Here is a 14,035-nt window from a genome sequence, read left to right as displayed (position 1 = left end):
CACGAGACTGCATGAGGCAGATAACACCTTACTTGAGATGGGGGAGAGGAAGCCCCGAGGCCCAGAAAGGGCCCTGGCCCTCCCCAGTGTTCGGAGTTTCGGAGGCAGGAGGCCGAGGAGTAGAGAAGGGGGGCCTCGTGGCCCTAGAGTTCGGCCTGAAGAACTGCATCCTGCCCACAGGAGCGACACGGAGGACTCCAGGAGTGGCGAGACAACACCTAAAGCGTGGTAAGCAGCAATACAGTAATGGGGGGGACCCCCACTAAGGACGACATAAGCCCAAGAGTGGAGATCCCCTGAGAGTAACAGCGGAGAGGGAGCAATCCACTCCTACTAGCGATGGCAGCTAGCCCAGTGAAAACCCACTGCTCCATCTCCATTAGAGACTTGCTCCAGAAAACGGATGTTTCACACCATCAACGAAGGAACAACCTGGCAGACAGTTCTAAAACTAGCAAAACTATTGATCCACTGGCCCCAGCGACTTAAGAGGACATTCACACATTGCTGGTGGAAATTTGCAAATATATTACCTCTCTGCGCCATAATTTTAACAGGGCCCTAAATGATTTATACCATTCCCTCAGCCTAACTGACTCCCACCTGGAGCACATAAAAAAGACTGTAGCGGCCCAAGAACAAGACAATGCGGACCGCACCCTGCACCTTGAGAAATTGGAGAGGAACTAATCAGCACTACAAGACTAGCTGGACGATTTGGATAATCAAATTTGAACACGAGGTATCGCATGCATTGACCTTCATGACAGCGGAACTGGAAGCGGACACCCAGACACTTTTTGCCCACATCCACCACCAGTCGAGTAATGATCCAGTCCTTTTGGATTGGACTCATAGGGTCTACTACATCTACCAACAGCAGACAAATCTCCCCCAGATGTCCTCACCAGGGTTCACTATAAGGGGGACACCATACTGTTCTTTCAGCCCAAACACTGGCACGGCGGAGGGAACTCCACAAAATAACTCAGAAGTTGCGAAAGGGAAGATCCCATACCGATGGGAATTCCCATTCAGCCTTACTTTTCACTAGACGGATGGGTGAAATGCGGTGACCCCCCTTGATGTGGTCCTAGACATGCCGCCTTCAGCAGAAGTGGGGGTCCCAGGATTCAGCAAACACTAGATTGGTGGATCAAGGCAGAGCTTGGCCCTTCTAAACCACACGCACTGCCTACTAAAAGGCCCGCCAACAATGTCGCCAAGAGGATAGAGAACAACTCCCATCACCATCTGAAGACAATATCTAATCATTAGAGACTTCCAACTGAGAGACACCCATTTTGGGACACATACCCCAAAGATCACGAACTGATTGGCGTCTTTAATGCACAGGACAGAACTTCCTATGAGAACTGATGTATAGGGGTAGAGGCTCATAAACTTGACCTACGAGCCTGCCCCTGCTGCTAATCGTTTTCTTACTATTCTGTATCTCTTATAGATCTATACCCCATTATGGTTCAACAGACCCGATCTCATATTGGGTCTTAACCCTTGTTATAAATACCATGTTACAGTTGACTGTTTGCTCCTAAAGAAGCCCCGAGTATCCCCAGTTCCAAATACCACACAGAGAGTATCACCAGAATGACAAAAGCTACCACATGCAATGCCATGCACATTGTACAAAGAAATGGCAGACAGCCAACCCAAGCACCATGCCGCCCATGAAAGCAGTAGCGCTTTATGTGCAAGGCTTGAACTCCCCAATTAAGCACGTGCCCTAACACTCTACCTCACACGGAAAGAGGAAGATGTAGCAATCTTACATGAAACCCACCTTACCAAACCTAATGCTAAACGCTTAGAATTACACTGGTACCCAGAGCAGTTAGGGCGCCATAGTAAACATCCAGATAACAATTATCTCTATATATGGCCTTAAAGGGAACAAAGAAAACTTTTATCTGAACTTATTCCCGAGACTGTCCAACTGTGCAAAAGGTGACATCATGATTGGGGGCGACTTCAATACTACTCTAAATCCCGAGCTGGACCGCTCCCATTCTAGACATAACGAGCCTCAACCACCAGCCTCACTGACACAGGGCACACAAGACATTGCCTTGGTAGGCGCATGGCGTTACCTCCACCCGGACAAGAAGGACTATACATTTTATTCCAATAGCCATCGGACATACTCACTGCTCAATTATTTCTTGATCTCCCGAAACCTACCGAATACAGAAATTGATTCAACCATAGAAATCCAATTGGTCTCTGACGATGCCCCGGTCTGGCTTCTGGTAGGCATCACACTGTCCCAGGGGCCATACCCAAAACCCTGGGTAATAAAAGAGATTGCACTTTGGAGACCCATTGCTGATAGAACGTAATAAGAAAACCACAGAAAAATATTATGCCAGAAATTATAATGGGGGAGGTATCCCCTTCCACTCTAGGGGATGCTGTCAAAGGAATTTATTTCTTACACGGGGACATTCGAGCGCACGACCAGACAACACAATGTCGCCTTCGATCAGAGAATAGTGAGGGAGGCAGCTAGGAAGCTGCTCTATGTTACCCAATTTTATTATGAAAAGGGCAACAAGGCCGATCGGCTCTGGGCCCACATGCTCAGGGTAGCGGCCGCCCAAAAAAACTTTATTAAAGCCATAAAGTAGACGATGGTACAATCACACAGAAAACAGCTCAGATTCTCATGGTCTTCCAACAGCATTTCACAAATTTATACCTGTTCCAAGAATTGGACCAGAGTGACCAAGACAAATATATCCTTGTTTACTTATCCCCAAATTTAGATACCGAAATGCACCTCCTAGAGGAAGAATTCTTGCACGATGACGTACGAGCGGCAATCAGTGAACTGCCGGCTCAGACAGCTTCTCTGCCTCCTTCTTCAAGGCATATGCTTCCCTGTTGGTCGAACCTCTTGCAAATGTATTTAATTATTTTCTAACATCAGGGGTGGTGACCGACACAATGTTGAGCTCCCATTGTATCTTCCTATTGAAACCAGACAAGATACCTACAAAGTGATAGACATATCAGCCAATCACACTTCTTATTTATGTGAAAATCACATCTATCCTGATAACCAGAATTAACACATCTGGATACATTTAGTCATCCCCCCAACAGTCAGGCTTCATTAAAATAGGCAAACGAGCGACAATACAAGATTAGCGGTGGTGCGCATGGTGGCTGCTGAGAGACGGCACCAACCGATGGCCCTTCACTCACTGGGCGCAGAGAAGGCCTGCAACACAGTGAACTGGCAGTATCTGTTGAGGCTGGTGAACAGAATCTACTTTGATCGCAAGATGAAAACGCATTCCACCAATATGTAGTTCAAACTGTTACAGTATAATGTGATTCATCAGGTATATCTTGCTCCCAGTAGGTTACATGCCTGGAAACCCGAGTGGACAGCAGATTGCCCCAACTGTAGGGACGGGCTGGCGATTTTTTGCACATATTATGGAGATGCCCAAATATAGATAGCTACTGACAATCTGTTCTATACATGCTAATAGGGCCACGGGATGGGGGATCCCCAGGGAAATTGGCCAGTGCCTGTTGGTACATACTCCATTTCAGAAGAAAAAAACATTAAGCAGAAAATTCCTTACCCTGGAGCAGACGCTAGCAGGGTGCAAGATTGTAATGAGGTGGTTCTCTCCAAGACAACCAAAAATTGAAGACTGGCTAAGGGATATGGCTGAAGGGATAAACGCTGAGGAGTGCGCCATGAAAAAGAATTGTAGGGATGAAAAGCTGGAGGATGATCTGAGGGCCTGTCATTACACAACAATGGGGAAACCCCTCATTCAGCTGGACCTGGGTTAGATATGGTACAGAAGAAAATTGGTCCAACCGTAAAGGTTAAAATTAGATAATCTTTACACCCAAAACATAAATGGACAAAAATGATGATCAATTCCTTAATTTAGAGAATGTATATTGGGTCATAATCACTTAGTACAACAACATGCACATGAAGTAAAACAAGTGCTAAAGGGAGTGCTCGTGAAGAGATGGGAGTTGAGAGTGTAAGTTCAAATAATTACATATTTACATTGAAATAATAAAATAACCTGTCTAACAATATATAATGCACTAACTAATATACTCAATGGTAGCAAGACGCTGTGAATGCATGTTTCACCATCTGCATATGGGCAGTTACTAAAAGTACAGGTTGTGGTAGAAAGAAAAGTCGACGTTTCAATCCCAATGGTAGCGGCATGGCCAGTAGTTCCTTAAACAGGGGTCTTCATCAGGACAGAAGAACAAACAACCTCAAAAGTCCACTGTAAGTAATACAGTGGATACATTTCAGAAAAACTGTCTGAATGGCTCCCGGTCAGAGAAATGACACATGCAAAGTATCCACAAGGGTCCGGAAGAGATTCTGAGTATAGTTGATGTGATAACTTGGCTCTAAAGTATCTTGAGCCAAGGTAATCCAAATTCATTGGGTACGACGCAAGGTATAAATCAATGCCACTAATACAGTGTTAATCTGTATTTTAATCGAGTATCTCAAGTTTAGTGATCAAATCCGGAAGCATCTCGCATTTCTCTGACAAGAAGCCATTCATCCCGCTTTTCTGAAATGTATCCACCGTATTACTTACAGTGGACTTTTGAGGTTGCTTGTTCATATGAAAAGATAAAAAAGCATATACTGGTGAGTTACCAGAAAGCAATCTCCCGCCCACCTGAAAATGTATGGGGCCTACACAGCAAATATCCCACTCAGGCAAGTAACGAGACAGGTTCCATGTCTCCCCTTACATTTGCTCTTCTTATGGAGCCATTAGTGGCAAGGTTCCAAGCCAATCCAGCTAATCACTGTATCAAAGTGGGCCAAAAGGTACACAAACAGTCTTTATTCACAGACGAAATACTATGCTTTGTGACAGACCAACAGTGTACTTTACCAGCACTGCAAGCAGAGCTAGAGCACTTTGCCTAAGTTTCAGAGTTCAAAATCAACTACTTCAAATCCCAAGGTATTGGAGTGGTGAACCCACTCAACCAGCTATGAGAACCAACCCAAAGGGAAGGGTTTGCATGGGTAGAAACAACCATTAAATATTTGGGGGTCCAGTTCCTAGCGTCTACTAAAACAATCTATGACTATAATATCTGCCCATTGATCAAAGCCCAATTCAGTGCCCTGAATTGCCAATGAATAGGTGGGGGCCAGGTAAGAGATCTTGTGGCTGGCATGCTTGAACAGCCTCAAGATGAAATTCATGACTCGACTTTTATATGTATTGCAAACACTCCCACTCACAATCTCAAAACCTCCGCTTTCCAAAATAAAGAAAAAAATGCTACACTTAGTCTGGGCAGGCAAGTCCTCAAGGGAGGCAAAGATGACCCTCCCCGTACTACAGAGGAGGGAGGCCTCAGCTTCCCAGATGTAGCCACGTACATGCTAGCAGCTCAAATCCGGCCCTCACTGGACTGGAACCATGAATCGGACAATAAAGCGGGGATACAAGTCCAGCAATCGTTTTCAGCTGTCACACTAAATAACCTCTTATGGTACAGTAAAGGAGTTGGGCATGCATCCATTACAATCAAATTACTGACACACAGGCAAACAATATGCCAAAGAAGGGCGTTTTTTTCCCTTAACCATCATTCCTAACTGCTCTGAACAACTCAGACTTCTCGCCTGGAATGTTCGACCCTGGCTTTACGCCTGGAACCAAGGCCACACCCACACATGATAGACTTTACCAATGGAGGACAAGGTATCTCTTAAACTGGACCTTCAGTGGTCTGAACGAGGTCCCGGTTTCAAACCGTGCTTCATCGCAGTCGGCCTCAACTTGTGACTTTCCCCGGGCCAACGTGACCAGAGAACCGCAAGAGGAGCTTAGTGCTTTTTGGCGCCAGGTTCACCTAAAACTTTAAAAACTTACATCTTCGGTCAACTGATTGGATTTTTGTCATTTTGGCGTCATGTTTATTTTATTTACAATGCACTCTATTTTGTTACATTTGTTTGGGATTTTATTGGTGATGTGTTTTCAATTTATTACTGTATGTGTGCTGCATAAATACTTTACACATTGTCTCTAAATTAAGCCTGACTGCTTTTGCACCCAGCTACCAGAGGTTTGAACGTAGTTTAATTTAGTGACTTTATGGTTTCACCCTTGCAAGGATTATGCTTGTTATTGAAGTTGGGATTCCACTCCACTAAAACAATTTCTTATACTGCTTTATACTGAAATCAGTATTGGAATGGACACGTTCGTGACTGGGACGCTGTGGGTATTTTGAGCCTCGGGTTGGAATTCTATATGTGTTGACAGCCAGTTACTGGAGAGCCGACACAGACATAGGGGGTGGGTGGAGTTTCTTTATTGGGAAAAAAAATTAAATTCACTTTGAAATTCTCCTCAGTCTGCATTGGCATTCTTCAGTGAGGAGATTTTACAAATATCCCCATCTGAATTGTCCGACATATCAACCTGTATGGACATTAGAGATTTGAGACTGTTGATGTTTGACATTATTGCTTCTGTAACATACCTACTACATGTTGTTGTTTCTCCATCTTCTCTCCAAGTTTCTGATTGTGCAGATGCATATCTCCTAACTGTTCACCAAGTTTGGCAGAGTGTCTGAAATGAAAAGCAGTCACTGGTTACTTAAGACCCAAGAAGTAATAAGGATTAGCAATGCCAGGATGTCTGGCACAGAAATGAAGTGGGAAGTCATCCTAGATTAACTCGGTCATTGAACCTCACACTCTTGCATCCATTCATTTACTCACTGACTCATTCTTACAGTTACCCAGTTACCCACTTACAAGTAAACACAATCTCAACAAGCATCTACAAAATAAATTAAAAGATTAAAGTAAAAAATTAGAATGCCACCTAAACATGGCAAAAAAAATAACAGTTGATGGACGGAATGCTGAACAAATCAAACATTCACCGCAGTCACAGATCTGGGTTAAATCCATCGTTTTTTGCTTGTCATGCCATTCCATGTCTGAACTGCTAGGTCACTGGACCAGAAACAAGCATATTCTTGCAATAAAAAATGAAATTATTCATTGCAGCGGGCAATTGCCTTGCAATACTTTTGTACAAACTGTGTTGGTTTAAAGTTCCAAAATGGCTGCCATGTTGAAAAGCAATGTGTAAGCTCTCTTGGAGTGGAACAAAGAAAGAATACACTATGCACAATATCTTTAAAAGATGGCTACTTAGTTAACAGTTCCAGATGGAAGAGAACCAAGCATTGGCGTAGCCAATAGGTCTCGCCTTTTGGGCGTTATACGTGTTTTGACAGAGCTATGGGCTTTGTTAACTTTTTTATTATGTGTTGTAGAGCATTGTGAATGTTGTGCAGCTTGTTGAAAATGTATGTTATAATAAAAAAGTGTTATAACTATTTCTGTCACCTTATATCTAACCGAAAAAAACCATTATATACAACTGAAGTATTGTAGTAAAAAACAAAATTAATACAAAAAATGTGTTCTAGTTTATTTGTTTATGCAATGCATAGAGTATAGCGGCATAGAGTAGATTGGCATAGAGTAGGGTGACGTGGAATTGAGTGTCAGGGACTGGTGTAGATTAGAGCAGCGTAGAGTGGAGTGGCATAGAGTAGACTGGCATATAGTGGGATGGAGTACAGTAGAGTGGCGTGGTGTAGAGTGAAGTGGAGTAGAGTAGAGTGGAGTAGAGTGGAGTAAGTAAAGAGGAAAAGCTCCAGGGAATAAGAAGTCAGGAAATGACGGTGAAAGCCAACCAATGGTAATCAACGGGAGGACTTTAAGCCCACTGTAAATTCATGGGAAGCTGGGTCTTTTGCACCTTCGTGGGTATGGGTGACATCCGAGACCACTCAAACGTTGCTCTCTCTGTCTACGTGATGCCAGTCAGAACCCCCAGCTGAAAAACATTCCCATATGCCCATCTATGATTCTATATATTGCATCTTATCTGCTTTTAAACAAAAATGAACTGAGTTTTGTAATTATGGGACTAAGGGGTGTGCAAAAACACAAACAGTAGTTACTCTTGTTTTTTACTTTTTGCACATTCTAGCATGAGTGGAAATGGAGCTGACTGTCGAGTTTTTGTAGCTAAAGTCAGCTCTGTGGAATTTAAAGCGGTGATTAAACACCTCTGTGGGAAGCGCTCAACCAGCTACGCTAGCCTGGTCAGGCTTATTACCGATTCCACAGGCTGAACGAAAGGCAAGACTTGTTCTCATTACTGTTATTAGGAATCTCCGCACAGGCCTTTGTTTATGGTCCGCAATAAATAAAGCGCTTATCTCTCTGAGTGGTGGCGGTGGGAGCGCGGGGCGTCTTGTTGAGCACGGAAACATTCCAGGGCGGCGCAGATTGCCATCTCCGCGCTGTGCCTCCAGAGGCTGCAGCACCCCTCCAGCCTGCACCTTGCCAGCAGTGATGGGCGGTGTGCGGGATCTCTTCTTTTCAGAGCCAGCCATAAAGACCTGCTATTGATTGTTGCCATCCATTGAGCCAGGGGTGGCGACTCTGGGTATCCAGGAACCTCGAGATAGTGAGCCTATTTCAAATTGTAGTGGGTGTCAGGGGATAGATAGTGTGGACGCACAGGGGTAAATTCAAATCCAGTAATTGATACTGTGTACAGTGTTCCTGTGGGGATGGTGGCTAATGATCCAATTATGGCCCAAAATATGGGATGTGAGCAACAAAGGGTAAATAGCACAAGCACACTAACCCTAGCTACCACTGGATCTCTGAGGGACTACAGGGGGACAGGGGTGGGATAGTATCTTGGAACCTGGCAGGATTGGGCCCTAGACTACTTTCCCCGGAATGGGTTTCTTTTGTAAATAGTTTTGACATCTGTCTCTTTCAAGAGACCTGGGCCTGTGAGCCCCAGTTTCTCCAGGGTTTCTTGAACTTTTTCGTGCCAGCACTCAAGGGACCCAAGGGTCGGCCAAAAGGGGGGTTAACCATTTGGCTACGCCAAGCACTTTTAGATAGAGTGGTAGAACTTCCAACTAATAACAGGGACAAACAGTTGATTAGGCTACCATTGGGCTCTCTAGGTATCTTGGATATTTATAATCTGTACAATAGAGGGTCCGGTGGAGAGAAATCCCAGGTTCTGGTAGCCCTTGACCAACTGATTGGTTCCCAGCCATGTGAGAACAATATAATAATTGCTGGCGATTTAAACATGACCTTTGAGCCCCTCACAGTAGGTGACCGGTATTCGGGGGAAGAAGAGGACTCCCAGTGGGGGATCCCTAAATTGGATTTAAAACCAATAGACAGATGGTCAGATAGCATAATCCAGCTAAATGCAATATGCAATGAAAGGGGACTTAGAGCATTAAACGGAAGAACACCGAGCGAAGGTCATGGAGAAAACACCTTTGATAATGGTCGCTCAAAAAGCAGAATTGATTATGTTATCTGTAATATGGCAATCTGGCATTTAATAAAAGATATGAAGGTTGTTTCCAGGCAGGAGAGTGATCATAATCTCCTATGTATTAATCACCATTTCTGGAAAGGGGAGCTAGAGGGGTCTAATGAGGTCAAGGAGCCTATAGTCGATATTGTCCCTTCTAACGATATGAGAAGAGTGAGGTGGCCTCAAGTTGCAATGAATACCGTGGTCTTGGAAAATATTAGTGATGAGCTGGATATAACTACATCTGCTATGGACACCATACTGATGGCCGAAAATCTGTCAGGAAAAGACCTGAGAGACATCACCAACCTGCACGATGGCTTCTTTGGAATCATAAAGGGCCATTTTTTCAAGGTAGCTGCCAAAACCAAGAGGAAATTTAAATGTCAAAAGAGGGTGGGATGGTACAACGAAGCTTGTAGATCTGCAAGAAAAGCTCTGGGAACAGCAATAAAAAGAAGAGACCCTATTGCTGTCAGGGTAGCAAGACAGGATTACAAAAAATGCATCCACATAGCAAAGAAACAATGGGATGAGGAATTATGGCAAGACCTTAAATCAGCCAGTGTTGCTAGGGACTCTAAACTCTTTTGGAGTATTGTCAAGTGGGGGAAAGGAGGTCACCCTGACCCACCCACAAACCATGTAACGCAGAGTATGTGGGTTGAGTTTTTTGGCCCCCAATACGCATTTTGTCCTGAGGACAAGATTAGAGAAATTATGAAACATACTCTATATTCAGTTGCCCCTTTTAATTTTAATGACTCAGTAGTGGCACTCGACTCTGTCTCGAAGGGGAAAGCACCGGGACCTGATGGGGTCCCCGCGGATGTTTTTCTTCACGACAAAAAGCACTGGGGACTCTATATAACAAAGCTGGCCAACACCGTGGCACTGGGGGCACCAGTGCCTAAGTCTTGGATAGGTGCTGTTATAATCCCGGTGTTCAAGAAAGGCGACAAATCACAGCCTGGGAATTATAGGCCTATTAGCCTGCTAGACACAATTCAAAAGGTGATTGGAAAAATTACCCTAGAGAAAATATCGGCCTGGGTAGAAGAAAAAAACATTTTGACCCCCTTCCAGGCCGGATTTCGCAAACTAACTAGTACCACAGACCAGATATTAAGATTTACATTATTATACTGGAAGACGGTAGTACTAGGAAAAGGCAGCATTTATGCAGCGTTTATAGATTTACGTTCTGCCTCCGATTTAATCCCTAGATCCCAGATGTGGAAAGTGCTAAGCGAGATGGGTATGCTGGCAGAGATCCTAACACTTGTGATGAGGTTGCACGAGTCAAATTATGCAAAAATTCAGTGGGGGGGTCACGGCCAAGTAATCTCTGAATTCCCGGTAGAGCGTGGGGTGCGCCAAGGCTGTGCCATGGCCCCCACGCTCTTCTCATTGTACATTAACGGGGTAGTAGAGCGTATGTTGCTGGGTAAAGTAGACGCTCCTAGTATGGCTGGAGTGAAAACCCCAATTCTACTATTCGCAGACGACACGCTCATTATGTCCAAAACCCCCAGTGGATTACAGAGAGCCCTGAAGATCTTTGTGTCAATCGGGGGTTGGAAGTCAATGTCACAAAAACAAAAACAAAAGCTTATGGCATTTAACCCCCACCATAGCTTTAGAGGGAACTTCTTTATGGATGGCCAAAAAGTGGAAATGGTATCGGACTTTGTTTACCTAGGTATCCATGTGTCAAAAGGAGTAAAATGGGGGAAGCATATAGAAATGGCGGCACTAAAACTCCACCAAAATACGGGAGCTATATGTCGGGAGCACAGGAAGTCTTTGACTAAGCCTGTACAACCAGCATTGCAAGTATATGATGCGCAAGCCCTAAGTTCGGCCCTTTATGGTGCCGAAATATGGGTTTATGACAAGTTGGCATCATTAACGCTGGTGGAAAATTAATATCTTCGTGCTCTTGCTGGCCTCCCTAAAAGTACCCCAATGCAACCGCCGTGTTCTGATCTAGGCAGGAAAGCCCTCCCAGATATGGCTAGATTACGACCCATTTTATATTGGCGACGTATCTGGGTTACTCCTGAACTCACTCATTATGCTTTGGGATTTCTGGATGTTATTAAAACTGATACATTTCACAAGATCACTTGGCTTAAAGAACTCCACAAAGTATTGATATTAATGGGCATGCAGGGGTTGTGGGAGAACCCAGAGACAGCCCAGTTCCCATCCAAAGACATTTTAAAAGAAAGGTACTGGGAAATGGTCGCCTACCGGAACTGGAATGATGTTGATCCCTCTACTATGGAGGGTCGCTTTTTGGAAATAAAAGTTTCTCCTAGCTTAGAGCAGTATTGGGACAACATCACTAAGCCGGAGGATAGGAAGCTCTACTTCCAGCTTAGAGCAGGGTCACTCCCTTTAAGATCATTAACCGGTAGATGGGGCAAAGGTAATTCTGAATTATGCCCGGTGTGTAAAAGCGAAAGAGAGACCATTGCCCACCTTCTTTTCATTTGTAGGGCCTACTTAACCCCCCGACGTGTATGGCTAAAGGTGATGTGCAAATTGTTAGGCGCAAAGGACAGCAAGGTGGCCTTAAGAATAATTTGCACTAACACCTTGCCGGTTATCACAGTCGCGGTTGCCAAATACTTGGGGTGGGCATGGGCCATTAGAAGGAAATTTGTGGTGGGCTTGACCCCCTCGATGTGATTGTCTTGTTTTTTTCTCAATATGTCTGCCTATCTAGAAAAAGTACAAAATCTTAAACTGTGTGCTCGGGGGCATTGAATATAATGATTGTTAATTTTAACGTTTTTAAAAAAATTGTAGTCAGTATGTTTCTTCATTAATATTTTCTTTTAATTGTATTAATATACATGATGAATTTTGTGACTTGTAAATACATTTTAGTAATTAATTCATCTGTTTTTATGCTGTATGCTTTTATGAGTTTTTATCTCGAATAAAGCAACTTTGATTGACCGACTGATTGTTGTTGTCGTCCGAGGGCATCTGACAAGATGTTCCTCCTGCGGCCTATTATCATGTTTGTGCCAGCCCAGATGCAGCAATAAAACAGAAGTATTGAAAAACACACGCAGACATAGCAAGAACATGTTTTTTTTCTTCCAATTGGCGGCTACATAATCTTGGTAATTATCACTGCGGTTTTTGTGTAAGATCGGTGTCAGGCAGAAGCAACAGTAGAAACAGGTGCAGCCGCGAAAGTTAAAGCGACGCGCACTCTTGTGAAGGTGGGGTGGAGGGGACGCACCTTCTGCAAGGTCTGGAAATGAAACCTAACCTAAAACAGATGGCCCCTGCGCGCCCCTGTTGGCTCCCGAGAGCAAAACGCTCTGGGAGTAAACACTTCCCAAGAAGCTGGGACATCCACACGCCTTTGGCCAATTGTGTGCTGAAGCCAGACGCAAAGGCCAATAGCATGTAAGCACCGCACGCACGAGCTTCTACAAAGCCTGAAGTGATTCCAAGAGGCCGATTCCTAGAGCAGAACATGCGCTTCGACCTAAAAAACATAAATGGTAGAAATAAAAAGAATTGACAGTCTTGCAACTCTTGATTGGAGATGAAGATAGCACTGGAGCAATTAGCGCAACTTTGACATCCCTACTCAGCGCTGATGTTTGAAGCACTTCTGTCGCTCTTCTGGTTCTGCACTCAACATGGCTCGGGGAAAGCCCCTCTGGGTAACTGCAAGTGTGAAAACACCTAAAAGATCAAGGCATTGACGAAACCCATCCATGAGATGAGCGTAGCATCTGCCAACGTGTTGATTTACAGTGCGTGGAATGCTGCTTCTTCCACTCACTGCAATCAGTCCCTGGTAAGAGCTTGATTATGCAGTAGCGGCTGCTATGAAGCAACAGTGGTGAGGGTTAGGGGTAAGGTGCGGGGGCGGGAGGGACCTGTGCTGCCGGTTGCCGCTTCTCATCCGTCCTCTTCGATCCAGCAGGAAACAGACTCCCCTAGCCAATCACGATGCTGCTGTCACCATGCAGGGCTCGACAAATTCACTCGACCGCTCGCATTTGCGAGTGAGATTGATTAAGGACGAGCTATTTTTAGGTCCTACTCTCCCTTTCTGGCGAGTAGGAATACAAACTTGACACTTGACCTCTGCCTCTGAAAGCAGAGGAAATGTGATAGGAAGATTTAAAGGCATCTTTATTGCTCACAAAGTAAACGAACAATAAAAATGCTTTTAAATCTTGTTCATTTGTCACATTTGCTCAGTTTTCAGAGTTTGAGGTCAAGTTCATTTAAGTTAGGTCGAGGAGATTTTGTAGTTTACTAGACCTGCAGGTCTAGAGCATTTTTTATGATATGTCGAGCCCTGCCATGACAGCAGCGTTCTGATTGATCTGGCAATGGTTCGGCACTCAGATGGGCAGTGGGAGCTTGTGCGCGTTCTCCACCCAGGCTGTGCATTACAGCCCTGGTGGAGAACATGCTAAGTGTGCACGACTGTTTGGCCGGCCCAAGACGGCCGGCGAAACCATCATGCACTCTTAGAAAATGCCACCACTCCTACCCTGCTTTGTGGGCAGCCCACCCAGCACCTTCAGAGCCTTCTGAAA

The 14,035-nt window shown here is 44.6% G+C and overlaps 1 protein-coding gene across 3 annotated transcripts in view; it reads right to left on the bottom strand.

The window, feature by feature from the left end:
- LOC144770305 (ketosamine-3-kinase-like) overlaps nucleotides 1-14,035 on the bottom strand; it is a 246,190-nt gene that overhangs the window by 196,565 nt on the left and 35,590 nt on the right. For all 3 annotated transcript variants that reach the window (XM_078654706.1, XM_078654705.1, XM_078654707.1), the window contains exon 3: nucleotides 6,544-6,635. In XM_078654706.1, coding sequence (XP_078510832.1) covers nucleotides 6,544-6,635 — 92 coding nt within the window. The remainder of the gene's footprint in view (nucleotides 1-6,543; nucleotides 6,636-14,035) is intronic.

The sequence above is a fragment of the Lissotriton helveticus genome, chromosome 7 (genome assembly GCF_964261635.1).
Source record: "Lissotriton helveticus chromosome 7, aLisHel1.1, whole genome shotgun sequence".
NCBI lineage: Eukaryota > Metazoa > Chordata > Amphibia > Caudata > Salamandridae > Lissotriton > Lissotriton helveticus.
The sequence above is the reverse complement of the archived record's forward strand: the minus strand, read 5'-3'. Positions and strand labels throughout refer to the sequence as shown.